Source organism: Manis pentadactyla, chromosome 1, assembly GCF_030020395.1.
Source record: "Manis pentadactyla isolate mManPen7 chromosome 1, mManPen7.hap1, whole genome shotgun sequence".
In the NCBI taxonomy this organism is placed as follows: Eukaryota; Metazoa; Chordata; class Mammalia; order Pholidota; family Manidae; genus Manis; species Manis pentadactyla.
Window position 1 is genome coordinate 83,459,828 of NC_080019.1, and position 26,267 is coordinate 83,486,094.

The 26,267-nt window shown below is 41.1% G+C and overlaps 1 protein-coding gene across 1 annotated transcript in view; it reads left to right on the forward strand.

Annotated features, from left to right (window-relative positions):
• Window positions 1-26,267, forward strand: part of MED12L (mediator complex subunit 12L) — a 326,362-nt gene that overhangs the window by 31,841 nt on the left and 268,254 nt on the right. The window contains 3 exon segments of the mRNA XM_057499138.1: window positions 1,556-1,577; window positions 1,580-1,746; window positions 6,189-6,348. Of these exon segments, the coding sequence (XP_057355121.1) occupies window positions 1,556-1,577; window positions 1,580-1,746; window positions 6,189-6,348 (349 nt within the window).

Sequence of the window (26,267 nt, forward strand, 5' to 3'; positions counted from 1 at the left end):
CAACTGTAGTATTTATTATCAGATCAACACATCAAGCAGACTTTTTTATTGTACATCAATCACAAGAATCAAGGAATGCCAATTTACTTTTAAGAAGTTATAGCACCTTTTCACCCTGGTAGATAAACTTGGCAAATTGCTTGTAGCTGTGTTCAGACCTATGGTCTAATATTTATTGACTTATGAGGATTAAGGTAGTGATTCTTATTTTTCACCAGGGTAGGTATTTTATTTTAATCATGGTGGCCATTGTCTGCTAACTTTACTGGAGGTATTTGTTAGAAATTGTTGCTTGCATCACATTATTAAGACTTCCCAGGGTATGAAATGTGATGCTTGATAAGATTCTTGGAAATTCTGGTAGGTTTTCTGTGGATTCACTTAGTTTTTAGATATTACTTTATCCCTATTCTTTTTTGTTCTTTTCTTCTTCATTTATCTTCTCTCAATTTGGTTAATATGAAGAATGGTATGATCATTCATTCATGGAAGCTCTCTTTGCTACTTTGCTCCATTCAGTGCAGATAACACACTTTCATTTTAAACAGTTGTACTCATGAAATTGGCAGCCCAATCAAAAATGTTGAATGTTTAATTCAATTGAACCTTTTGTAATTTGCCATTTAAATCAATTAAATTTCTCTAGACTCTTTTTAAAAAAGCGCTGAGTGTAAATACTGAGTTCCCTTTCCAAAAATATGTGCTATTAAGATGAAACAAGAAAAGGAATGATACTAGGCTTTTTGCTCTTAGGAAAAAATAGTCTCTCCAAATGGTGGTGTATGCTGAAAAGGGGAAAAGAAAAGGAAGTACAGTTGAAGATTAAAACAGACCCCATTCTCTTGAAATTTATTCAGGATGTAATTAATTTTATTTTACCAGAGAATTTCAAAAGCCCTTCTTTTTCCCTTGAACTACTTGTTAATAGTGGTACAAAGTGCTGTGGGAATTTTTGTATTATGTTAGTGTGGATAAAGTGAAGGTTCCTACGGCCAGGATTCTCACCTGGCCCTGGTTGGCTAGCTCACTACACTTTGTGGGTGATATATTGTTATTGAATCTATATACAGAGCTCTGCACAGTGCTCTGGGCCACATGGTGGCACAGCTGCAAGGCTGCAGGAGAGCAGAGGCGAGACTGGAGTGGTGGCAGTGCTGAGGACAGGAGACTTAGACGGCTGCAGGGGATAGAGAGGCCCAGAGGCAGAGACCGCCTTGCTGCATGCAGACTTGCTCTGAGCGGACGGATTCTAGTGATTGACCTGCTGTCATGGGTAATAAAGTTGGTTATAAATCCTTTCACCCCAAGAATGTTGCATTGTCATTCTTTGGTCTCATTGAATCCATAATAAACTTTCCAGGGCTGAAACCCATTGGCAATACAGTTAGTATAAGGAATTCACAACTCTTGGCTTCAAGGACTTAAACTGCCATTTTATTTTCTGATGAACAATTTTTTAAGATTTTCAAAGAAGACAAAAATAAAATATTAAACATCACTAACAAACTTGCTTATTGTCTTTAAACCTTTTCTTTTTTTTCTCTTGTTTCCACAGATTGGAGCATATTTTAGCAGCATATAGCTGAGAAATTAAAGCTTAATACTTTCCAGGACACCGGAAAGAAGAAACCACAAGTTAATGCTAAAGATAATTATTGGCTGGTAACTGCTCGATCCCAGAGTGCGATTCATAGCTGGTTCTCTGACTTAGCAGGAAATAAACCACTTGCAATTTTGGCAAAAAAGGTATTAGGTATTTCTTATATTGTTTTAATTGTGATCTTATAGAAATAAAGATGTTTGAGGTAATGTTCAAGTATATATTTCTCTTCCCCAATTCTCTCCAGCACTCAAAGCCTCAAAGACAGGTGGTATACTGCACCAGGTGTGTGCTGCACATAAGCATTTCCTTTTTATTTTGATGCCATGTGACGCTTAGGACAACTTTGGACCTAAACATTGCACATAGGGAGCATTTTACGTGGACTTTAGGTAGACACAGTTTTAAAATCAAGACTAGGCAATAAGACATCATTTATTTCAGTGTTCATTTTCAGTTTTCTTAGGCCAGGATGTCCAAACTGTTGTGTGGAAATCCTTGTTTTGATGTTATTTCCTTGTCTTGAAGAGTAACTACCTTTTAAGCTAACTCTCCTTCCTAACAAGTAAGATAAAGAGTGATTCTGTGTGTACTCGAAAAACTTTTGAAATGTTTAGAACAAAAGGAGCAGATTCAATCATAGCTCCTGGCTTTTTTGGAGGGTGAGATAAGAAGGTTCTTTAAAAATCTTTGTCTTTGATCATTTTCCTTAAGTGGAAAATTGATAATACAGATTCAATAATCTTAGAGTCCAAATAATATAAAATGTCCTGAAATTTAGATGGAAATAGAAAACTCCCCTTAGTCTTGATCTCTGACTTCTTATGTACCTTTCAAATAACCCCATGGGTCTTTCGCGTCTTCCCTGCACCCTTCAGTTTTAGGGGTGCCCATCTTCTGCTCTTGATATTAAGTTTTTGTGAACTAGTTTGGTACAGGCCCAGTTTGAAGGAGAGCTCTTTTTTTAATCTGCTTGCTTGTTTTCTAAAGTAGCTCTTTGAAAACAGTGCCTACAGATCCAGTTGGCTTTATTTTGGCCCTAGTGTCATAGCATTGTGGTGCCTTGCATAGATTTTAGTCGTTAAAGGCAACTGAAATCCTTGAAAAGAACAGCAGTCAGCGGTAGTGGCTCTGTCTCCACACAGGCTGAAGCATGGAGCATTTCTTTTCCAGTGGTGAACCTTTACCATGCGGGCCCACTTGGCCTGTGAAGTGTAACTGAAGGCCGTAGAAGTCCGAGGGCTTCCTTTGGTATTCGATGGCTTTCTATCCATAATCCATACACTCCATGTTGTGTAGTGCCTTCAACTCCCATGTAGCCAGCCTGACACCTTTCTTCTCAGCCTGACACCTTCGTCTTTTTTATAAGCTTTTAGAATACATTTTTTGGCTATTTCCTGAAAATGAATACGATGAGGAATCAATGCCCTTCCTTTAGGGGTTTAGTGGTCGCTCATCTTTTAGGAGGGAGATGAATCACGGTGCAGTGTATTAGCCATTGTTCTTCTCTCTTTATTAGGAGCTGCCTCTGGCCAAGTCAGGTGTTCCTCAGGTAAGCCCTGACATTAATTCTTTGCAAAGTTAAACATGTTTTCTTTATAAAACCATTGACTATACCTTAAAGTATTCATTTCTTCGGCATTTCAAGGGTCCATCCCTTCCCCTCCCCTTCTCAGCATATCGTCTTCTTGAGAAGGCAAATCTCTTTGAATTGGTTAAAAGGTGACATTCTCTGGATGTCTTCATATGAGAAAGCTCCAATATGTTGTCTTTAATTTCTGGTACCTCTCTGTGAGATGGCTTAGTGCAGAGGACCTTCATTTTCCTGTTAAGCTCCTGAGTCATCTTCCAGCTCTGATCTAGGTTCAGAATAGTTCCCTCTGTGGGATGGGTCAGCTTTCCAGACCTGGTTTTCCATTCATAAATCCACAGTACTCCACATACTTAGCCACAGAGAGGTCAACAGTGACCTGTAAAGGGCCTTTTAACTCAATCACTGTCAGGTGGATTTGGAAAAGGAGATTTCTGGCCCCTAGGAATAGCTATACTTCTAGCTCTTGAACACTTCACTAGGAATGATGTGTTCATTTCAGGTTACTTTGATTCCTGTGGTCTGTGGGGGTCTTCTTCTGCCTCTACTACTGCTTAGCAAACAGAGGATGCTGATGGCAACATGCATCCACAGGGGAAGTTGATTCAAGGGGATCCCTTTGATGGATGGAAAACCATCATCTGCCACGTGTCTTCATTTTCTTTTGGTATTTAGAAGCAGCTCTAGCTTGATGTAGAAACCAAACAGCTGTCCAGTGATTGCCTAGGTTCAGCCACAAGGTAAAGTCAGGTGGTTTCTTTTGCTGAAAATTGAATCCATGACTGTAATGAATTCATACTTGAGTCAGTGTGAACGTATTTTCCTTCCTGAGCTGGCCCAAAGTGTAAATTTGACAAAACCATCAATATGTGTCTTCTTCCTTAATTAAGTAACCTTCTTCACATAACTTTCTTCTGAATTCTAAAGCCCTTGATTTGGGCCAACCATTTCTCTTAGGGTCCTGCCAGTAGGCACTGAGGTAAAGGTTTGCCTTGGCTTGTTAATAATAAGACCTGTAGCTCAGTTTTACTTGCTGTTTTGTCTAAACATTTCATATGGTCAGAAGAAATTTTTCTCTCAGTTGCTGTTCAAAAGAAATCCTTAGGCATCTATAAAAGACACTATTAGTAATGTTTCTTTGGAGGCACTAACTTTACTTTTTTGCATTTGCCTATTTTTTAGGCCTTGATCTTATAATTTTTTGGTGTACTCAATGAGAGGTGACCTGACCTTAAATGCTAAAAATTCACTCACAGATCTCATACTATATGTTCTAGTGAAAAGGAACAGCTCAGGTCTTGAACTGAATATATAAGCCTGTGCTTTTCTCATCCCTGGCCTACACCATAGTAAATACAGAGCCTTGTGCTCCATGAAGGATGTGCCTTGTAAGCTAACTTTTTAGGGAATTTCTTTGTCAAAATGCATCACAGTGGTCTGCAGAGTGGGCATCTTACAGCTGTGGCCTGCGTGGCTTTCATCTACCCTCTGGTTCTGTTTGTGCTGTGTAGCTGCCTATGCACAGGGGTTATGTTCTGAAGGCAGGAACTCTACTTGACCAAAGGTCTAGTAGGTTGCCCATAAAGCGCAGTATGTGGGGCACACTGCGTCTCAGTGCCCAACCAGGAAGCTTTTCCTACAGCACTCAAGCACCTTGATGTTTCGTCTATAAGAACGAGGTGAAATAGTTTGTTTTAAAGGGTCATGTGCAAAAAATATGGGTTTTTTAGTTTAGGGATCACACTTTGTATCAAATGTGTGAATAGTCAAATTTGTAACATATGTATGATGCAAAAAATCCACTGTCTGAGCTAGAATTTGACTAAGAGAAAAACGCCATGCTATGTGAATTGGTTAGTTGGTTTGAAGCCTTCATTTCCGGCAGAAAATCAAAGATGATTTTGGGGCACAAGATCAGGGTTCTTGATGTCCTTGGTGGTGGTGTCGAGGGTCCTCTTAGGAGAGGGTCACCTCCGTGGCTTGAAAACAGTGTGACTGCCATGGAGAAATCTTGGAAACCGGCAACAGAATAAAAATTCTTATAATTTCAATACATGTAGTTATTTTGCTTTTTACCCTTCTAACCATTCTCTGAGGCAACAGCATTGGTGTTACCACATTTGTAGATGAAGAGCGTAGGAGTGATGTGTTTAACCAGACAGGCTGGGGCCAGGCATGGAGCTCAGTCCCAGTGCTCCCACCTGCTGCATCAGAGCTGATGTACTCTGCCCATATCTTCCTCTGTATTCAGAAACTGAATAAATTGCATACAGATGAACGGGCTATTCCTAGGATACTTAGGAGGAATTCTTGAAGAGTGGATTAACTCTTTCAAACCATTCAGTAGTACATTGGGATACTAATTTGTTAAATAGCACCTTTGTGGTCTGGAAGAAATAATTAACTGCCTCAAGTGTCTACTTTAAACCAGTGAATTAATTACCCTGCTATTTCTAGCTCAGTGTTTATTAGGCAGATTCACTGATCCATCATTTTAGTCTCTATTTTAAATTGTGGGCTAAAGGCACTTTTAGAAGCTTTCTGGAAATTGTTATTCTTATGAAATGCTACAGTTGGAAAGCTTTATACAAAAAAATGTTCTTTGGTAACACATAGAATGGGGACAGTTTTTCACTTGATCTGTCCCTTCCAATTTTGAGATAAACCCCTTGGAGGACTGTTAGGAAATTATTTTCGCTATTTTGATGATAGGATGAGTAGCTATCAGCATCTGAGAATTTGAAAATAATTTTTTGTAAACAAGAATGCACAACTGATAAAGATGTGCTGCCGATATACTGAACATAGTTTTGATTCTCTTCTTAATGAAAATCAGCTTAAAATTTTTTTTTAACCTTCATAGTGTTTAAAAATCTATCAAGGATATAGTTTCTTATAGGCAACGGGGACTTACACTCTCTTTCTTTTGCTTCCCTTAATGTTGGCCTAGTGATGAACATAATATGTGTTTATTATAAATATGTTACTTCTTTTTAGGTTCCCATCCTTAGTAAAAAAGAAGATGTTTTTGCATATTTAGCTAAATATTCCGTGCCAATGGTTCGAGCAACGTGGCTGATCAAGATGACTTGTGCCTATTACTCTGCTATTTCTGAAGCTAAAATTAAGAAACGTCAGGCTACTGATCCCAATTTGGGTAAGTGAGGCAGTGTGGTACATTTTACATTTCATTATTGAGTCTGCAAGTCTCTGTTCCCTGGAGCCTGTCGACATAACCAGCAAGGTGAGTGATAAGCTTGTGGGGAGGCTCAAGGTCAGGGTGTGCGTGGAGGAGCCGTTTAGCGCTCACTCAGGCCCAGGACCCCACCTCCTCAGCAGGTCTTCTGGGGGCACCTCAAAGTAAGTCCTGCATCTGAGCACTTTTTTCACCCCACAGTTACTGAGATGCTGGTTCGAGGCACCATCACCTCTTGTCTGGGTACAGTGGCGGCCTCCTAACTTGTCTCCCTGCTTTTACTTTGGCTTCTTCCATTCTAGTCTCTCCACAATTTCCACACTACTTGGTAAGCCTACATCAGATCACATTGTGTCCCTGTTTGTAACTTAACAATGCTTTCTGATTACAATTTGAATAAAGAGCCAGAATCTTTCCTGTGGCCACTGAGGCCGACCATGATCTGCCCCCTCTTCCTCCTTTCTGTTCTGGCCACACTGCCTTCCTTCTGTCCACCACCAGGCTCTCTCCTTTCTCAGGGCTTCTGCATTGCCTCTTCTCCGTGGTTGGGTTGCTCTTCTTTAGGACATTTGCATGCTGCCTCCTCTTCACTGAGGCTTTGGCTCAAGTGTCTTTTCCTCAGGAGGTTTTCTCTGGCCACCTAACCAAACAGCATTCCCTCTCTCCTCCCCTTCCTCATGGTTATGTTCCTGTGTGTTGTTAGTTTATTCACAGCATGTTGCACTGTCTGAAATTACCTTTGAAAATTTTGTGTCATCTTTCCCCCCGAACTACACACACACACACACACACACACAGGAGTGTGTGCTCATTCAGGTGCGTGGTAGGTATTTGTTGGATGAAGTAAAGGGAAGCTATTGTCAGAATCTCCGCTCTTGGTGAATAGACAGTGGCTCATTTAAGTGGTGCTAAAGCATGCTTTATAAAAGGTCCGATGTTACATTAGAACTGTGCACAGAGAATTATATATAAAGATTAGGTAACTAATAACTGTATTAAATAATTATTAAAAATTAAATAAACATATAACTATGAAATGGAAACATGTTTATGATTTTTTAAGGGAGGCCCTGACTTCAGAGCTCTGAGGAGCAAGGACAGGAAGTGCAGCTGTCCTGAGATGCTAGGCAGCACCCAACTAGATGAGTGAGTCAGGGAGTGGGGGGGTTGGGCTCCGCTCTCCTGAGGAGCTGGGAAGTGGAGCCCACTCCAAACACATGAAAACTTAAATGCAAAAACAAAAGAAAATGTGGATGAATTCCATGGTTGCCACCTTTAAGTTCAGCATTTTCTCATGTGTGTTAAAACAGACAAGCAAAAATGACCTGTCCTGAAAAAGAAACAAACTGTATTTTATAGACAATACTTAAATATCTAGGGGAAAAAAATGGGAGGAAATAATCCCCAAAGTTAACAATGGTTGTCTCTGATGTTCACAGTAGTATTTTGTTAATTCTATACTTCTAATTTGTTTTTTGTCAGCTATTTTATCACCTGCTGATTATTGGGGAAAACAAAAGAAATGCTCCCTTTTGATTACTGAAGTAATATATTCTCATCACAATATTTTCAAGTGGTGCCGAAGCATAAACAGTGTAATGTTCATGTTTCTCTCCTTCCTTCTTCATGTTTTCCTTCTTGGACTTCCCTTCATTCATATACTCAAACATATATGTGCAATTCTCTTTATATTTTATATGTACTTACAATTTTGTTATTTATGTGTGTTCATATTTTATGTTTATGTATATATGCACTTATTAATACTTCTCTCTGGAGCCTGGACATCCAGTTGCTCATGAGCCATCTCCACTTTGATGATTGATAGGCATCTGAAACCTAATGTATATCAAATCAAAGCCTTGATTTCTCACCATCCCTAAACTTGGGTCCTCCTCAGACTTCTCCTTAGTAAATGTTACGTGTAGTCCCTGGGTGGATAATTTTGTCATTCTGGTCTTTTATCTTTCTCTCCAGACTCCACATTCAGTCCCTCATCAAATCTGTCCACTTTACTTACAAAACATCAGATCCTACCAGTAGTCATTCTGCCTCTGCCGTCACTGCCCTGAAGCACCACCACCTTTGCCTGTTCTGTTACCGGGGCCTCCGGCTGATGGTGTTTTTGTTCTTGCTCTAATGACAGCTTTCTACCTTGTTACCAGGACATAAGTCACGCTTCACGCCTATGCTCAGAATCCTCTCATGGCCCCTGTCTCACTGGGATGTGTACCTCGGCCAGTGCCAGCAGCCTGTGCTCACATTGCTACTGCAGGGCCTTGACCTGTGGGTGCCGCTGTCCCTCCCACCCTCAGATGTCCATGTGGCCTGCTTCCCACCCACCCATTGCTGTCTTAGCTCAGATGGCATTGCTTAAGAGAAGCCTTCTGAGACCACTGCAGTCAAAACATCAGCACCCTGTCACTGTGCTGTATTTTCTTGCATTATTTTTCTCATAGCTCTTAATACAATTAATAAATTAAAATATAACATGAGCTCATGGTATATCTTGATTTATTAATTGCCTGTCTTCACTCACGCCCAGCCATCAGATTTCTGCATGAGAAACTTAGTCAGATTTGTTCAGTGCTGGATCTCCTAGGACTGTACTTGGCATACAGAAGATGCTCAGTAATTTTAAAGATAAATAAGTAATTAGTCCTGTAGCATTTATAAGTGTATGTTTTTTCTTTTTAAATTTGCCCCCATTCAAACCCTTGAAACTTGTAGATTGGCAGCTCTAGTGGAGAGACTGCTCATGCTTTCCTTAGATTCATTTCACTTTCTTTGGTAACTTGTTCCTGTCATTGTTTTCCTTGATACTCATTTAAATCTGATTTCAACTGTCACAAAAAAGCAAAAAAGGGTGGTCATGCAGGAATGATACTGCCAGGTGAAACTTAAAACAATTTTAGGACATGTCCAAGTCTGATAGACCCTCGTCATTTGCAAAGAAGGTGTAGTTTTTAGGAATCCCAGATAGATGTATCACCAGAACCATATGATATCCTCTACCAAGTGGGGGAAACCTAGCTCTTATTTCCAGCCAAGAATCATGGCTTTCTTGTTGGATTCATTACTTTCACCATTAATTTTCTTACCATTGTAACAAGATAGTTTTCAGGGGGGATTATTTTCTGTCCCCCAAAGCTAGATTTCTACTGTTTGCTCCCCCAGTGGATGGTTGATTAAGTTCTCCTGGTAGCTATGTTTTCTTTTGTAAGTCACATAACACACATGATTCTGTCTTTTTTTTTTTTTTTAAAGGGCCAGGTAGTTTATTTGACTGCCACCCCCAGGTGATGTTCCCGCGGCCTGGGTACTACAGGCCGGAGAAGTCACACCCAGCAGGGCAGGCAGCAAGTTTTTAAAGAAGGCAGGGGGAGGGAGAGCAAAGGTGTACATTGGCGCGAGGATTGGCTCGTCTAGGGTACATGGGGGTCTCTCATTGGCCTTTAGCCAAGTACTGGAAAGTTACCACTAATCCTTTAGCTTGGGGGAAGAGCTCTAGTTGGGAGGGTTATCCGATCAGGCTCTGGAATGTTGTCAGACCGGAACCTGTTGATCTCTTCGCCTTGTTTGGTGAGGCCTGAGGTTGTCCATCAGGCTCCCCCTTCCCCTGTTGCCTGCAGCCTAACATTCCAGCCGTTTGGTCATAATGGGCGATGACTCGATCTGGCTACTTTCGGCTGACAGAGGCGTCCTGGTGGGGGAGTTTAAGGCTGGTTGATGGCCGAAGGCTCAGTCGGGAGGGGCGAGTACTCATGCAGCAACAGTTGATTAACTTTTATGTGTGAAATTTCTGCCATGCGCTGTTGAAGGAACATTAAAGCACATGGGGCAATTAAGAGTAAACCACAAACTGTTATTAAGGGGTGAGGCAGAGGCATTACCCAGGCCATTATGGGGGACTGGAATTTTGGATCGAGTTTACATTTCAATGACTAGTATTGGGATTTAGTATAGATAAGACTGCATTATTGAAACAATACTTTTCTCTAAAATCACCCTCATTTTTATTAGAAGTAGCTAGATTAAGAAAATAATTAACAGTTGGCTTGATTATTTGCATAAGTGCAGCAAGAAGAGCAATTGATTACATAGGCTCTTTTAAATATGCTTTGCTGGAACTTTTTTTTTTAGATAATTCTTTTTTATTGAAGGGTAGTTAACACACAGTATTATATTAGTTTCAGGTGTACAACACAGTGATTCAACATTTATATACATGATAATTCTAGGTACCAGCTATCACCATACCAAATTGTTACAATATTTTGACTATATTCCTTATGCTATACATTACATCCTGGTTACTTATTTATTTTACAATTGGAAGTGTGTACTTTTTTTTTTTTTTTTGGTGAGGGCATCTCTCATATTTATTGATCAAATGGTTGTTAACAACAATAAAATTCTGTATAGGGGAGTCAATGCTCAATGCACAATCATTAATCCACCCCAAGCCTAATTTTTGTCAGTCTCCAATCTTCTGAAGCATAATGAACAAATTCTTACATGGTGAATAAGTTACATGGTGAACAGTACAAGGGCAGTCATCACAGAAACTTTCGGTTTTGCTCATGCATTATGAACTATAAACAGTCAATTCATATATGAATACTCATTTGATTTTTATACTTGATTTATATGTGGATACCACATTCCTCTCTTTATTATTATTATTTTTAATAAAATGCTGAAGTGGTAGGTAGATACAAGATAAAGGTAGAAAACATAGTTTAGTGTTGTAAGAGAGCAAATGTAGATGATCAGGTGTGTGCCTGTAGACTATGTGTTAATCCAAGCTAGACAAGGGCAATAAAACATCCACATATGCAGAAGATTTCTCTCAGAACAGGGGGGGTGAGGTTCTAAGCCTCACCTCTGTTGATCCCCAATTTCTCACCTGATGGCCCCCCTGCGACTGTGCCTGTCTTAGGTTGTTCGTCCCTTGAGGAATCTTACCCATCTCTGGCTAACCAGTCATCTTCCGGGGCCAAACAGGGAAATGTAAAGTTGTTAAGTGAGAGAGAAGCCTTATTGTTTGAAAAGGTTAGCTTTTTACTTCTTTGCATATTAATGCCCTGTGGCTTCTATGCCCAGCATTTGTCTTGAGGTATCTTTACCACTTGGAAGAATTATGATACTCGGTAAATTTGATATGAGGCATGAATTCTATTTAAGGGTTGTAATTAGGAAGGAAGAATAAAAGCTATAGAAGTAGCAGGCGGAAGAAAACATGGGAAGATTGATTATTTCTTTGACATATCTTCTTGTAGAGTAACTTCAGCATGTATAGGTTTTAAACTACTAATTAAATTGCGCACACACATTAACATAATAGGAGTATAGTTACATAACCAAAGCATACCTGTAATTACCAGCCATCTCCAGTGAAACCAAGAAAACCAGTTAGGCACCTTAGGCATTTATGAAAACTTATCTATGATATGGTGGATATTGTCCAACTGAATTTGAACAGTCTGAGAGAAATCAGACAAATTAAAACAACCCATTCCTGGGGACTGTTCACATCCCATATGTTCTTTTAACAGTAAATAGTCTGTAGTTGTAAGATTTTGGAGTGCTACAATTTGCACTTCTCCTAATTCTTGGTTGAGTTCCTACAGTATAGATCCAGTCAAATTTGTTGTTTTACTGTGTGCACAGGCCAGCTTAGTTATCTCCTTCCTCATTCCCATGGCAAGTCCAGGAACTGGTGGGATGAGTGCATCTACAGCTGTAGCAGTGCGTGGATCTTTGTTGGGGTTTTTTGATGATCATCTTCTGGCATGAGTCTTCCAGAGAGTGCTGATGTTGGAAGTTCTTTTTCATATCGTATCTTAGTTCATTTTTGGGGTAGCCCAATTAGGCTTTGATCCTCTGTATAAACACAAACAGGCCCTTTGCCTACACTTTTATATGCCCTTTATACTCTTGTGTAGAACTCATTGGAGGTCACCACACAGGAACTGCCTTTTTTTTTTTTTGGTATCATTAATCTACACTTACATGACGAATATTATGTTTACTAGGCTCTCCCCTATACCCGCTCCCCCCTATAAACCCCTTTACAGTCACTGTCCATCAGCATAGCAAAATGTGGTAGAATCGCTACTTGCCTTCTCCGTGTTGTACAGCTCTCCCCTTCCTCCCACCCCCCCATGTATGCTAATCTTAATACCCCCCTACTTCTACCCCCAACTTATCCCTCCCTACCCACCCATCCTCCCCAATCCCTTTCCCTTTGGTACCTGTTAGTCCATTCTTGAGTTCTGTGATTCTGCTGCTGTTTTGTTCCTTCAGTTTTTCCTTTGTTCTTATATTCCACAGATAAGTAAAATCATTTGGTATTTCTCTTTCTCCGCTTGGCTTGTTTCACTGAGCATAATACCCTCCAGCTCCATCCATGTTGCTGCAAATGATTGGATTTGCCCTTTTCTTATGGCTGAGTAGTATTCCATTGTGTATATGTACCACATCTTCTTTATCCATTCATCTATCGATGGACATTTAGGTTGCTTCCAATTCTTGGCTATTGTAAATAGTGCTGCAATAAACATAGGGGTGCACTGATCTTTCTCATACTTGATTGCTGCATTCTTAGGGTAAATTCCTAGGAGTGCAATTCCTGGGTCAAGTGGTAAGTCTGTTTTGAGCATTTTGATGTACCTCCATACTGCTTTCCACAATGGTTGAACTAACTTACATTCCCACCAGCAGTGTGGGAGGGTTCCCCTTTCTCCACAGCCTCGCCAACATTTGTTGTTGTTTGTCTTTTGGATGGCAGCCATCCTTACTGGTGTGAGGTGATACCTCATTGTAGTTTTAATTTGCATTTCTCTGATAATTAGCGATGTGGAGCATCTTTTCATGTGTCTGTTGGCCATCTGTATTTCTTTTTTGGAGAACTGTCTGTTCAGTTCCTCTGCCCATTTTTTAATTGGGTTATTTGTTTTTTGTTTGTTGAGGCGTGAGAGCTCCTTATATATTCTGGACGTCAAGCCTTTATCGGATGTGTCATTTTCAAATATATTCTCCCATACTGTAGGGATCCTTCTTGCTCTATTGATGGTGTCTTTTGCTGTACAGAAGCTTTTCAGCTTAATATAGTCCCACTTACTCATTTTTGCTGTTGTTTTCCTTGCCCGGGGAGATATGTTCAAGAAGAGGTCACTCATGTTTATGTCTAAGAGGTTTTCGCCTATGTTTTCTTCCAGGAGTTTAATGGTTTCATGGCTTACATTCAGGTCTTTGATCCATTTTGAGTTTACTTTTGTATATGGGGTTAGACAATGGTCCAGTTTCATTCTCCTACATGTAGCTGTCCAGTTTTGCCAGCACCACCTGTTGAAGAGACTGTCATTTCGCCATTGTATGTCCATGGCTCCTTTATCAAATATTAATTGACCATATATGTCTGGGTTAATGTCTGGATTCTCTAGTCTGTTCCATTGGTCTGTGGCTCTGCTCTTGTGCCAGTACCAAATTGTCTTGATTACTATGGCTTTATAGTAGAGCTTGAAGTTGGGGAGTGAGATCCCCCCTACTTTATTCTTCTTTCTCAGGATTGCTTTGGCTATTCGGGGTCTTTGGTGTTTCCATATGAATTTTTGAATTATTTGTTCCAGTTCATTGAAGAATGTTGCTGGTAGTTTCATAGGGATTGCATCAAATCTGTATATTGCTTAGGGCAGGATGGCCATTTTGACGATATTAATTCTTCCTAGCCATGAGCATGGGATGAATTTCCATCTGTTAGTGTTCCCTTTAATTTCTCTTAAGAGTGACTTGTAGTTTTCAGAGTATAAGTCTTTCACTTCTTTGGTTAGGTTTATTCCTAGGTATTTTATTTTTTTTTGATGCAATTGTGAATGGAGTTGTTTTCCTGATTTCTCTTTCTGTTGGTTCATTGTTAGTGTATAGGAAAGCCACAGATTTCTGTGTGTTGATTTTGTATCCTGCAACTTTGCTGTATTCCGATATCAGTTCTAGTAGTTTTGGGGTGGAGTCTTTAGGGTTTTTTATGTACAGTATCATGTCATCTGCAAATAGTGACAGTTTAACTTCTTCTTTACCAATCTGGATTCCTTGTATTTCTTTATTTTGTCTGATTGCCGTGGCTAGGACCTCCAGTACTATGTTAAATAACAGTGGAGAGAGTGGGCATCCCTGTCTAGTTCCCGATCTGAGAGGAAATGCTTTCAGTTTCTCGCAGTTCAGTATAATGTTGGCTGTGGGTTTATCATAGATGGCCTTTATTATGTTGAGGAACTTGCCTTGTATACCCATTTTGCTGAGAGTTTTTATCATGAAGGGTTGTTGAATTTTGTCAAATGCTTTTTCAGCATCTATGGAGATGATCATGTGGTTTTTGTCTTTCTTTTTGTTGATGTGGTGGATGATGTTGATGGACTTTCGAATGTTGTACCATCCTTGCATCCCTGGGATGAATCCCACTTGGTCATGGTGTGTGATCCTTTTGATGTATTTTTGAATTTGGTTTGCTAATATTTTGTTGAGTATTTTTGCATCTACGTTCATCAGGGATATTGGTCTGTAGTTTTCTTTTTTGGTGGGGTCTTTGCCTGGTTTTGGTATTAGGGTGATGTTAGCTTCATAGAATGAGTTTGGGAGTATCCCCTCCTCTTCTATTTTTTGGAATACTTTAAGGAGAATGGGTATTATGTCTTCTCTGTATGTCTGATAAAATTCTGAGGTAAATCCATCTGGCCCGGGGGTTTTGTTCTTTGGTAGTTTTTTGATTACCGCTTCAATTTCGTTGCTGGTAATTGGTCTGTTTAGATTTTCTGTTTCTTTCTTGGTCAGTCTTGGAAGGTTGTATTTTTCTAGGAAGTTGTCCATTTCTACTAGGTTTCCCAGCTTGTTAGCATATAGGTTTTCATAGTATTCTCTAATAATTCTTTGTATTTCTGTGGGGTCCGTCATAATTTTTCCTTTCTCGTTTCTGATACTGTTGATTTGTGTTGACTCTCTTTTCCTCTTAATAAGTCTGACTAGAGGCTTATCTATTTTGTTTATTTTCTCGAAAATCAGCTCTTGGTTTCATTGATTTTTGCTATTGTTTTATTCTTCTCAATTTTATTTATTTCTTCTCTGATCTTTATTATGTCCCTCCTTCTGCTGACCTTAGGCCTCATTTGTTCTTCTTTTTCCAATTTTGATAATTGTGACATTAGACCATTCATTTGGGATAGTTCTTCCTTTTTAAAATATGCTTGGATTGCTTTATACTTTCCTCTTAAGACTGCTTTTGCTGTGACCCACAGAAGTTGGGGCTTAGTGTTGTTGTTGTCATTTGTTTCCATATACTGCTGGATCTCCATTTTGATTTGGTCATTGATCCATTGATTATTTAGGAGCGTGTTGTTAAGCCTCTATGTGTTTGTGTGCCTTTTTGCTTTCTTTGTACAGTTTATTTCTAGTTTTGTGCCTTTGTGGTCTGAAAAGTTGGTTGGTAGGATTTCAATCTTTTGGAATTTACTGAGGCTCTTTTTGTGGCCTAGTATGTGGTCTATTCTGGAGAATGTTCCATGTGCACTTGAGAAGAATGTGTATCCTGTTGCTTTTGGATGTAGAGTTCTGTAGATGTCTATTAGGTCCATCTGCTCTACTGTGTTGTTCAGTGCTTCCGTGTCCTTACTTATTTTCTGCCCGGTGGATCTATCCTTTGGGGTGAGTGGTGTGTTGAAGTCTCCTAGAATGAATGCATTGCAGTCTATTTCCCCCTTTAGTTCTGTTAGTATTTGTTTCACATATGCTGGTGTTCCTGTGTTGGGTGCATATATATTTAGAATGGTTATATCCTCTTGTTGGACTGAGCCCTTTATCTTTATGTAGTGTCCTTCTTTATCTCTTGTTACTTTCTTTGTTTTGAAGTCTATTTTGTCTGATATTAGTACTGCAACCCCTGCTTTCTTCTCGCTGTTGTTTGCTTGAAATATGTTTTTCCATCCCTTGACTTTTAGTCTGTACATGTCTTTGAGGTGAGTTTTTTGTAAGCAGCATATAGATAGGTCTTTCTTTTTTGTCCATTCTATTAATCTGTGTCTTTTGATTGGTGCATTCAGTCCATTAACATTTAGGGTGACTATTGAAAGATATGTACTTACTGCCATTGCAGGCTTCAAATTCGTGGTTACCAAAGGTTCAGGGTTAGCCTCTTTAGTATCTTACTGCCTAACTTAGCTCGCTTATTGAGCTGTTATATACACTGTCTGGAGATCCTTTTCTTCTCTCCCTTCTTATTCCTCCTCCTCCATTCTTCATATGTTGGGTGTTTTGTTCTGTGCTCTTTCTAGGAGTGCTCCCATCTAGAGCAGTCCCTGTAAGATGTCCTGTAGAGGTGGTTTGTGGGAAGCAAATTCCCTCAGCTTTTGTTTGTCTGGGAATTGTTTAATCCCACCATCATAATTAAATGATAGTCGTGCTGGATACAGTATCCTTGGTTCAAGGCCCTTCTGTTTCATTGTATTAAATATATCATGCCATTCTCTTCTGCCCTGTAGGGTTTTTGTCGAGAAGTCTGATGTTAGCCTGATGGGTTTTCCTTTATAGGTGACCTTTTTCTCTCTAGCTACCTTTAAAACTCTTTCCTTGTCCTTGATCTTTGCCATTTTTATTATTATGTGTCTTGATGTTGTCTTCCTTGGATCCTTTCTGTTGGGGGTTCTGTGTATTTCCGTAGTGTGTTCGATTATTTCCTCCCCCAGTTTGGGGAAGTTTTCAGCAATTATTTCTTCCAAGATTCTTTCCATCCCTTCTCCTCTCTCTTCTTCTTCTGGTACACCTATAATACGGATATTGTTCCTTTTGGATTGGTCACACAGTTCTCTTAATATTGTTTCATTCCTGGAGATCCTTTTATGTCTCTCTATGTCAGCTTCTATGCGTTCCTGTTCTCTGGTTTCAATTCCATCAATGGCCTCTTGCATCCTATCCATTCTGCTTATAAACCCTTCCAGACTTTGTTTCATTTCTGTAATCTCCTTTCTGGCATCTGTGATCTCCCTCCGGACTGCATCCCATATCTCTTGCATATTTCTCTGCATCTCTGTCAGCATGTTTATGATTTTTATTTTGAATCCTTTTTCAGGAAGACTGGTTAGGTCTGTCTCCTTCTCTGGTGTTGTCTCTGTGATCTTTGTCTGCCTGTAGCTTTGCCTTTTCATGGTGATAGGAATAGTTTGCAGAGCTGGGACGAGTGATGGCTGGAAGGACTTCCTTTCTTATTGGTTTGTGTCCCTCCTCTCCTGGGAGAACAGCGACCTCTAGTGGCTTGTGCTGGGCAGCTGCGCGCAGACAGGGCTTCTGATTCCTGCCTGGCTGCTATGGAGTTTATCTCCGCTGTTGCTGTGGGCGTGGCCTGGCTTGGGCAGCTACTCCGAAATGGTGGAGTCGTGTTGGAGGGGGAGCGGCCGGGAGGCTATTTATCTCCGTAAGTGGCCTCCGTGCTCCCTGCAGCCCAGGGGATTAGGGTGCGCAGAGATCCCCGGATTCCCTACCTCTGGATTAAGTGTCCCGCCCTGCCCCTTTAAGACTTCCAAAAAGCACCCGCCAAAACAAAACAACGACCACAAAAAAAAAAAAAAAAAAATGGCCACTCGTTTTTCTTTATTCTCTGGCGCCAGCCTCAGGCATCTGCTCACCGGTCTTGCTGCCCTGTTTCCCTAGTATTGGGGTCCCTATCCCTTTAAGACTTCCAAAAAGCGCTCGCCAAAAGGAAACAGAATAAGAAAAAATGGCCACTCGCTTTTCTTACGTCCTCCAGTGCCAGGCCTCCGGTACCCGCTCACCGGTTTTGCTGCCCTGTTTCCCTAGTATCCAGGGCCCCGCGCATGCACTGTGTCTGCGCTCTTGTCCGGATGGCTGGGGCTGGGTGTTCAACAGTCCTGGGCTCCGTCTCCCTCCCGCTCTGCCTATTCTTCTCCCACCAGGAGCTGGGGGGAGGGGCGCCCGGGTCCTGCTGGGCCGGGGCTTGTAACTTACCCCCTTTACGAGGCACTGGGTTCTCGCAGGTGTGGATGTGGTCTGGATGTTGTCCTGTGTCTTCTGGTCTTTATTCTAGGAAGAGTTGTCTTTCTTATATTTTCATAGATATATGTGGTTTTGGGAGGAGATTTCCGCTGCTCTACTCATGCTGCCATCTTGGCTCCACTCTTTTGCTGGAACTTTTTATAAGGAATTTCAGATTGGACTTTTAAAGGCTTCTTGAGGCCAGAAAGCCAAGCTAGACTTGCCCTCAGGTTGTGCCTGCAGTACCTGTACATTTGGGTGAATTCTTCTCTTCTCTGAGGTTCTCAAGACATTCTTGAGTTTCCTGCGCCTGCCAGGTAGTGACCTTCTTTACTTACCTGGTAAGGCTGCTGGGAAGTCTGTCAGCAAGGTATCAGGCTAGTTCTTCGAAGGGGCTTTGTTGGCTTTATAAAGTCAATCTTAGTTCCTTAAAGCTGTCTTTTCATATCTGAGTTTACATACATGTCTCTCGGGTATGACATTCTAGTCAAAGCCTTGGTAATATAACCAGTGTTTTTAATTGGTCCTTTTACAAGGAAAGCAGATTCTTATTGAACTTGTGCAAAGAAACATACTGCCATGAAATATAAAAATAGTCACTGAGAGTTTTTAAATTCTGGAGGGATCAGGTAGAGAGAAAGATAAAGTTTCAATTCTGCTTATAAAGGCAGTCATTTACTAAACTGCTGTCAGCTTAAGAGAAAAAAGCTTAAAACACTTTATCAACAACATTTGAAACAAAAAGCCACAAAATCATCTTCCTTAGTTTACTTAATCCTATATAACTAATACCTGTTCTGCTGAAATCTAGTTCTTTACTAGCTTAGGAGTAATAATACAGTGACTATAAGTGACAAAAGACTTACAAATGACAATGGTTAAAGACCTGACAAGAGCTTACTGTAAGACAGTTGACATAAGGAAATTCTGATATTTCTGTAATATAAAACATTCAATAACAAAGTTTAGCATCATTCCCTTTGACAGTGCTTTCCAGGTTATTAAGCAGGTAGTTATATATCAGATAAATAAGCCAAATTAGCCAAATACTTTCTCCAATGAGAAAAAGTTCCTCTGACATGTTCCAGGGGCCCTCTGGAAAATATCAGAGTTAACTAGAGGTAAAAGTACCTTTTTGAATTTGATTTTTTTTTTGGCACTTGCTTAAATAGGATTATAGGTTGCCATGAAGCAATACTTATCCATTTAACCAGAATGACAACAAAATACCTCAAAGGCAAATAAAGAGGGTTACACAGTTGTTAGCAAAGTTCAGCTTTTAGTCCTTTCAATATTAAGATCTCATTTTCTTAAATACTCCAACAACTCACTGAGACTTTAAGCATGAGAAACTGCTTTGATAAAACAGAGAACCCTTTGCAATCTTTCAATATTAGGAGCAGACTAACAGTTAAGAAAACTTTGTCTTTTTAACTGAAAACAAAATTCTAATTTTGCTGTGTACTTGATACCGAGACTCATTTGCTTTAATTTTATATAGCATGACCATATTAAATTCTTCCAAAACTTTCTACAACTTTCTTCTTATATTTAGAGTTCTCTCTCTAAATAAACAGCTGCACTTTAGAAAAAAGTTACTCTTTATTATCAAAAGACACATTCTTTAGCATGCAGAAATGTTTTCTTTATTACTTTAAGTAGTTTTAATTAGAACTTAAAACCATTAGGTACCTTAATTTTTAGTGAACACTGAGAAATAGACTACTGTAAACTGTTACACTAGCATTCTTCAGATTGATACATCTATGAATGTATATTATCATTTTTGGAAATGTGCTTTATGGCACAATTTCTTATTAGGCACAAAATATGTCTATATAACTTAGCAAACTTTAAGAATTTTGGTTACTACAAAAATTCTCAGGCTATTTGCATATATATACACTGTTATACATTAATACAATATTATTATTAAGATATTTATTTGCTAGGCTTGTTTACTTGTTTTTAGCAACTATGCTAGATTACTTACAAAACCTTTACTGAATATTAGACAAAGCCAAGCCTTTAAGCATTTTATTCTTAAAAGATTTAGAGATAACATCGACTGAAATGACCTTAGGTAAACTTAGGCAGCTGATAACAACGAGGACATGCCTGCCTCAGCGAAATCCAAATTAGCATTAATGCTTAACATTTTTATGAGATTTTCTGGAAGTTTTAGAATGCCCAATTTTCACAAGTGCTTGTTTTTAAATAAAATATTTTTCATCTATACACCTAGACAAACGTACAAACTGAGATACAGTGACTACTGTCAGCAACACCTCCCACACAAAAGCATATACACAGACAGACAAACCGATATGAAGACTTGAGTCACTGATATCTAATTGCCTTCCTCTCCTCAGCTTCTTGTCTGTGGCTTCTGGAACCAGAGGGCGGGAGGAGCATGTTCTTGGGGGGAAGAGGGCAGTGAAGGTGGAAGGAGAGGGGGAGGGGGTGGTGCAGCCACCGGAAGAGGAGGGCAGGAGGACAGCATGGTTGAGAATGCAGGACTTTAAGATGGCGGCAACACGTGTGAAGACAAAGGACTTAAAGATGGTGGTGGAGAGAGGGGGAGGGGATCGCGAGCTGAGGGAGGCGGGCAACTGAGGTTTTTCTGGTGGATCTGAAAAGGAAGGACTGAGCAGAGGAAGAGGCTGACAATCTTTAACTGGAGATCAGGCCAGGAGAACCTGAGTCATTGAACACTTAACGTAAAGGTCTGGGCGGGAGCATGAAGTCCAAAAAGCCTGCACATATGGGATTTCACCCTACTCTCTGCTCTAGTGGCAATAATTAATCAAGGTGATGAGGAGGCTAAAATCAAAAGTTCCCTCAGGGGGCCAGCGAGGTTGATTGTCCAAGGGATACTGAGGCCCGGCCTCAGAGCAAGGAAAGACTAGCTTCCATTTGCGAACCTCCCGGGACAAACATAGAGTAGCCAAATTAGAAATGAGACACTGCAGCGGGGTCTGAGCCTCTGCTTTCGAGGGCTGGTTCCCCATGTCTGTGCCACTTCCCAACTAATCCCGCTGAGAGGAGCACCCAGCGTCCCAAGCACACCAAGTCAGGGGAGACGTCTTGAGAGCCTGGGTGAGGGACGTCTCCCCCACCGCAGGGACAGGGGTGGGCCAGATGCCCGCAGACGTCCTGGGGCCTGGGTGAGGGACGTCTCCCATACCGCAGGGCTAGGGGCAGGTTGGATGCCAGCAGAGGGTGGGCCACCTGGATGTACGTACGATTTCTAACGGACCAGGTGAAACAGAGTTAGGGAGGGAAACAGACTGGGGGAAACTGAGGGACTCACTGGAAAATAGTCCATGCAGCGGAGAGCAGGCTGAGGTCCCGGGTCGGGTAAGGAGGGGGTGGAGCCACCGGTGGCCAGTCGGGGCCCTGCACTCACGCTCCTTCCCGGGTTTTGGCACCATATGTAAGATAAATTCCAATAAATTCCGACCGAAGTAAGCAGGCGAAGAGAGGCAACAAAGGGCCAGGTAGTTTATTTGAATGCCACCCCCGGGTGATGTTCCCGCGGCCTGGGTACTACAGGCTGGAGAAGTCACTGATTCTTTTGACTCAGTTTATTTACAGAGTATTATAGTTCATGGGTCTTTAGGATCATTGATGTGAATGTCAAATCCATGAAAGTCAAGTTCTTACTGTACAGTTTGTTATGGTAGAGTAAAAAAGCTTCGATCTAAGAATGCTTAAGGCTAAAAGTGAAAATATTTACCAAACATATGGGTTTTAGGAGTTCACCCCAACCCCTATGTCTGGCATTTTGGAAAGAGCTTTGGGTGTTACTCCAAGTGGCAGGCTGGGTGATTTAGAGCAAAGTCCTTAGTTTCTCCAGAGATCAGTCTTCTCAGTCTTCATCCAATCTACAGTCCATGTTGCCTTTGTCATTTCTTTTTTCAAGTCTTTTTTTCTGGAACAGTTCTTCACCTTTTCTTTTTCTTGATGTTGATATTTTGAGGGGACAGACCACTTATTTTGTAGGCTGTTCCTTGATTTGCGTTTGTCCAGTTCCTCATGATTAGTTATGAGGGTAGGGGCACAGTGGAAGCCATGCCATGTGTGTCTCAGTGCACCCTACCTCACTGTCCGAGTACTGGTGGTGAGACTGATAAGGTGTACCTACCAGATTTCTCCACTGCAAAGCCACTATTTTGCCCTTTATAATTAATAGGTAATTTAACTATGTAAATATTCAGCTCCTCTTTCTATAGTTTTACATGTGTTTTTAAAATGCAAGTGTAGTGTGGTGTTTATACTATGTGAAAAGAGCACATGGTTTCAAATATCTGATCTTGATTTACTGTCACCTTGTTATACCTGATACCTGTCACATTCTGCTTTGTCTGCAGCACCTTCCTCAACTTCTTTAAGCAAGTTATACATGCATTTGGAAGCATTTGGCTGGGATGACACAGTCATAATATAGCACGTTTCACACTCCATGCAAACTAACAGCGAAGCAAGCACACACATATATATGTGTTGAATTGGATTAAATTGCATACACTTCAGAAGATTAACTTGCAGTAATAGGTTCTATGTTCTGGCTTTGAAGGCAAAAAGAACCATTCAGCACATTTGGGGCAAGATTGACTATTGAGTGTCATCCCTTTCTGGCATTGGTTTTATGACTTCTGTTGTCTTGATGATTGTTCTTAGGATTTGTAAAGTGTTTCCAGTAGAAAATGGCCTTTATTTCTTTGTAATAGAAACATATGTTTTATTTTCAGTTCCCACATTCGGTGTTGGAACGGAGCTATAAAGCACTGCTGTTTGATTTTATTGAAGGGAGTTTTTCCTAAAGTTAAGTGGGCTAACAGCAACAAGGGAGCAGGCCCCGTTGTGTACATCCTTTAAACATAGCAACACAGAGATCCTCACTATCATTATGCAGAGAGTCTCGGATCTGAAATGCAGATTAAATGGGTTGTTGCTCTGGGGAGCTTGCAGCAGGCAGAGGTGTACCCAGCAGGGTGTACCCCAAAGTGAGAAGGGTGGGAGGGGCCTTGGGTTCACATGGAATCTCAAGAAGGGGGCAGATAGAGAATTACTGACTCGGACAAATCCTAACATCAGGGCAGAGATTTTTAAATAGAGGTGAATTAGGGACACTTGAAGGGAGAGGTTAGAATTCTGAGTTCTACGAGACCTAAAAATGAAAGGTTATAGGTGGACATGATATTTAAAAAATGCTATCATATAGGTGAGTGTTACAGAATCAAGGGAAAGAACACCAGACATACTATGAATTTGATTCTAGATATTTTTTAAAGCCGAATGAAGTTTTTTAAAAACGAGTGTTTAGCTGTCTTAAATGCTTTGAGATCACTAGCAAAAAGCATTTAAAATGGGCTAGCTAATACTTGAGCAAAATTTACGGCATTACATAGTTAAAGAAAGTCTTAGAACAGATTAGGAAAAGTGACTTTATAGTAAATAATGCAGAGCTTTGTACATTTATTTGTAGGAATTTCTGCTGTGAGGAGCCTTATTGTTGCCGAGCCAACTAATTGTAACTCTGGAGTTTACTGCCATTTTTGCGATCCCTGTAACAGCCTTTCTCGAGCAAGTTGGGTATCCGCCTCACTGCGGTGGCTGGGATGTGGAGCGCTCTTCAGCCCTACACTGAAGCAGCTCCTGATGCGTGCTGCGAAGCGATCTTTGTTACTTAGGGAGCTTTTCCGCCTTGGGTACCAGTCCCCTTGCTGATGGAACCCAAGGCTGTATTTCCTGTTGGCTTGTCTGAGGACAGTGGATCCCTCACCAGGTCGGTGAGGATTACTGTGGTGTGCCGTGATACCACATTCTTCATTTCTCAGTGAATATTTGCTAGGTTGTATGTCTATTCTGCCCACTGTCTGATCTGTTGTTTTGGTGCTCTGAGAGAGAGACTTACTCCGTTTCACAGATGAAGACCCTGTGTGCAGAGGGGGGCACAAAGCTCCTCAGTGGGTGTGACCGAACTAGGCTCTGAGGTCTGTGCTGGACACTGCGGGCCCGTGGAGACAGGGAGAAGGTAGCACTGCCCTCTAGGTGTTCACTTAGGGTGCCTATATCCAGAGAACCCAAATATCAGAGGAGGAAGGCAGAGCTAATAGTAAAATGGCTAGAATGCTGAGCAAGTCCCTAGGAACTTGGGAAGCCCAGGGAAATCCGCAGAGAATGTGACATTTGATACAGTTTTGAAAGAAGAGGCATTTCTCAGGAGGACAGAGTTGGGGGGTGTTGTGTACGGAGGGGCACTTCTGGCAGAAGGAGGGTGTCTGCAGAGAAACAGGGTCATCAAATAGTTTGACTTGGGGAATGGCCAGAATTGTGTTTCACCTGGTGCGTCAGTTACCAGTGGGGCAGTGGTGAGGCTGTGAGGAGGCTTGTTGGCTGGGATAGGACATGGGGGTTCTGTTAGGGGATGCTGGGGAGCCATGCGAGGCTTATCTCTGTTTTGCTGTTACAGCACTCTCCCTCACACTCGCATCTATGAAGTGGGGGTAACTGACTGTACCTTCCAAGGATGAAATAAGGCAGGACATTTTCTAAAGTGTTTGGAACAGTGCCCGGCACACAGTGAATGTGGACTAGTAATAGTAAGCTCGAACTGCCACTAGGACTACTGTTACTGCTGGCCAATATTTATTATTTTGTGCGTAACTTTGCAGACATTATCTGGAATCATTATAACAAGCTTTTGATGTAGGTTTTATTACTCTGTTTTGTGAATGAGGGACCCAAGCCTCAGAAGTTAAGTAACTTGCTGGCATAGACGGAGCTGGAGTCACTGGAAGGTGTTTGCTCTTCCCTGCCTGCAGTGACGGGGTGGTCGCTAGGAAGATGTGCATGTCGTGGGGCTGGGCCCAGGGAGGCAAGGAGAGAAAGGTGCCAGCAGGGACTGGGCAGCGGGCAGCACTGGAGGAATCAGCACTCCAGTTCTCCGGGTGCTAGGGTAGCAGGCAGAGCATAACAAAGTCCAGGGTGCATGGGAATGAAAGAAAGATGAAATTGCTTGCCAGATGAGTAGGACTGATTCTTTCTAAAAATTGTTGCTTGTTCAATATGGTGACAAGTGACAAGATGTATCTTGGGCCCGAGGGCTTTCTTAGGGGAACAGATAGATTAGAAGAAGCTTAAAATGCTTCGTGGTTAAACTGCCCAGGGAACTGCTCAGTTTTCCCCCTGTTGTTTCCTCTGTACCCATGAAGTTTCTTGAGCTTGGTGTTGGAGTTGGGTGAGAGACTTTTCTTGGTTGACTGTACTCTGGGAAGCACTCTCCTTATCACCCCAGAAATACACAGTAGTGGCAGCTACCCTTCTTGCATAGTGGGTAATTAATTTGTGACATAGTCACTGAGCCACGTGGACTGCAAAAATAAACCCTGCTGAACACATAATTGACGGTCTGGTTTCTTATCTAAGCCAACCAGCTTACTTTGAGTTCGGGTCCTTGAAGACATTGCATACTAACGTTTTTGTTTTTAGGGACAAGCTCTCATCAGTTTCAAGTCAAGATTTCCTCCACGTTTTCACAATGTTTCTTGTATCTCATTTGTCATGAAGGAGTTGCCTTGCTTACTATGAAAATAACCCTGAAGATTGGACTGAAGTGCTTGTATAAGTGTAATTTAAATTCATGCTTTATTAGGCATGACAAATAGATTTTGATTGGTGAGGGAACTCGGGCTATCTGGTAAAAACCATTCCCCAATAGAAGCGAGGGGCCTGGGGTAAGACTGGCACCTGCACCTATCCCACCTCTCAACAATCTTTACTTGATAGTGTTACCATCTTCCAACTAAGCAAGTCTACAATTGTTACTTCACTGG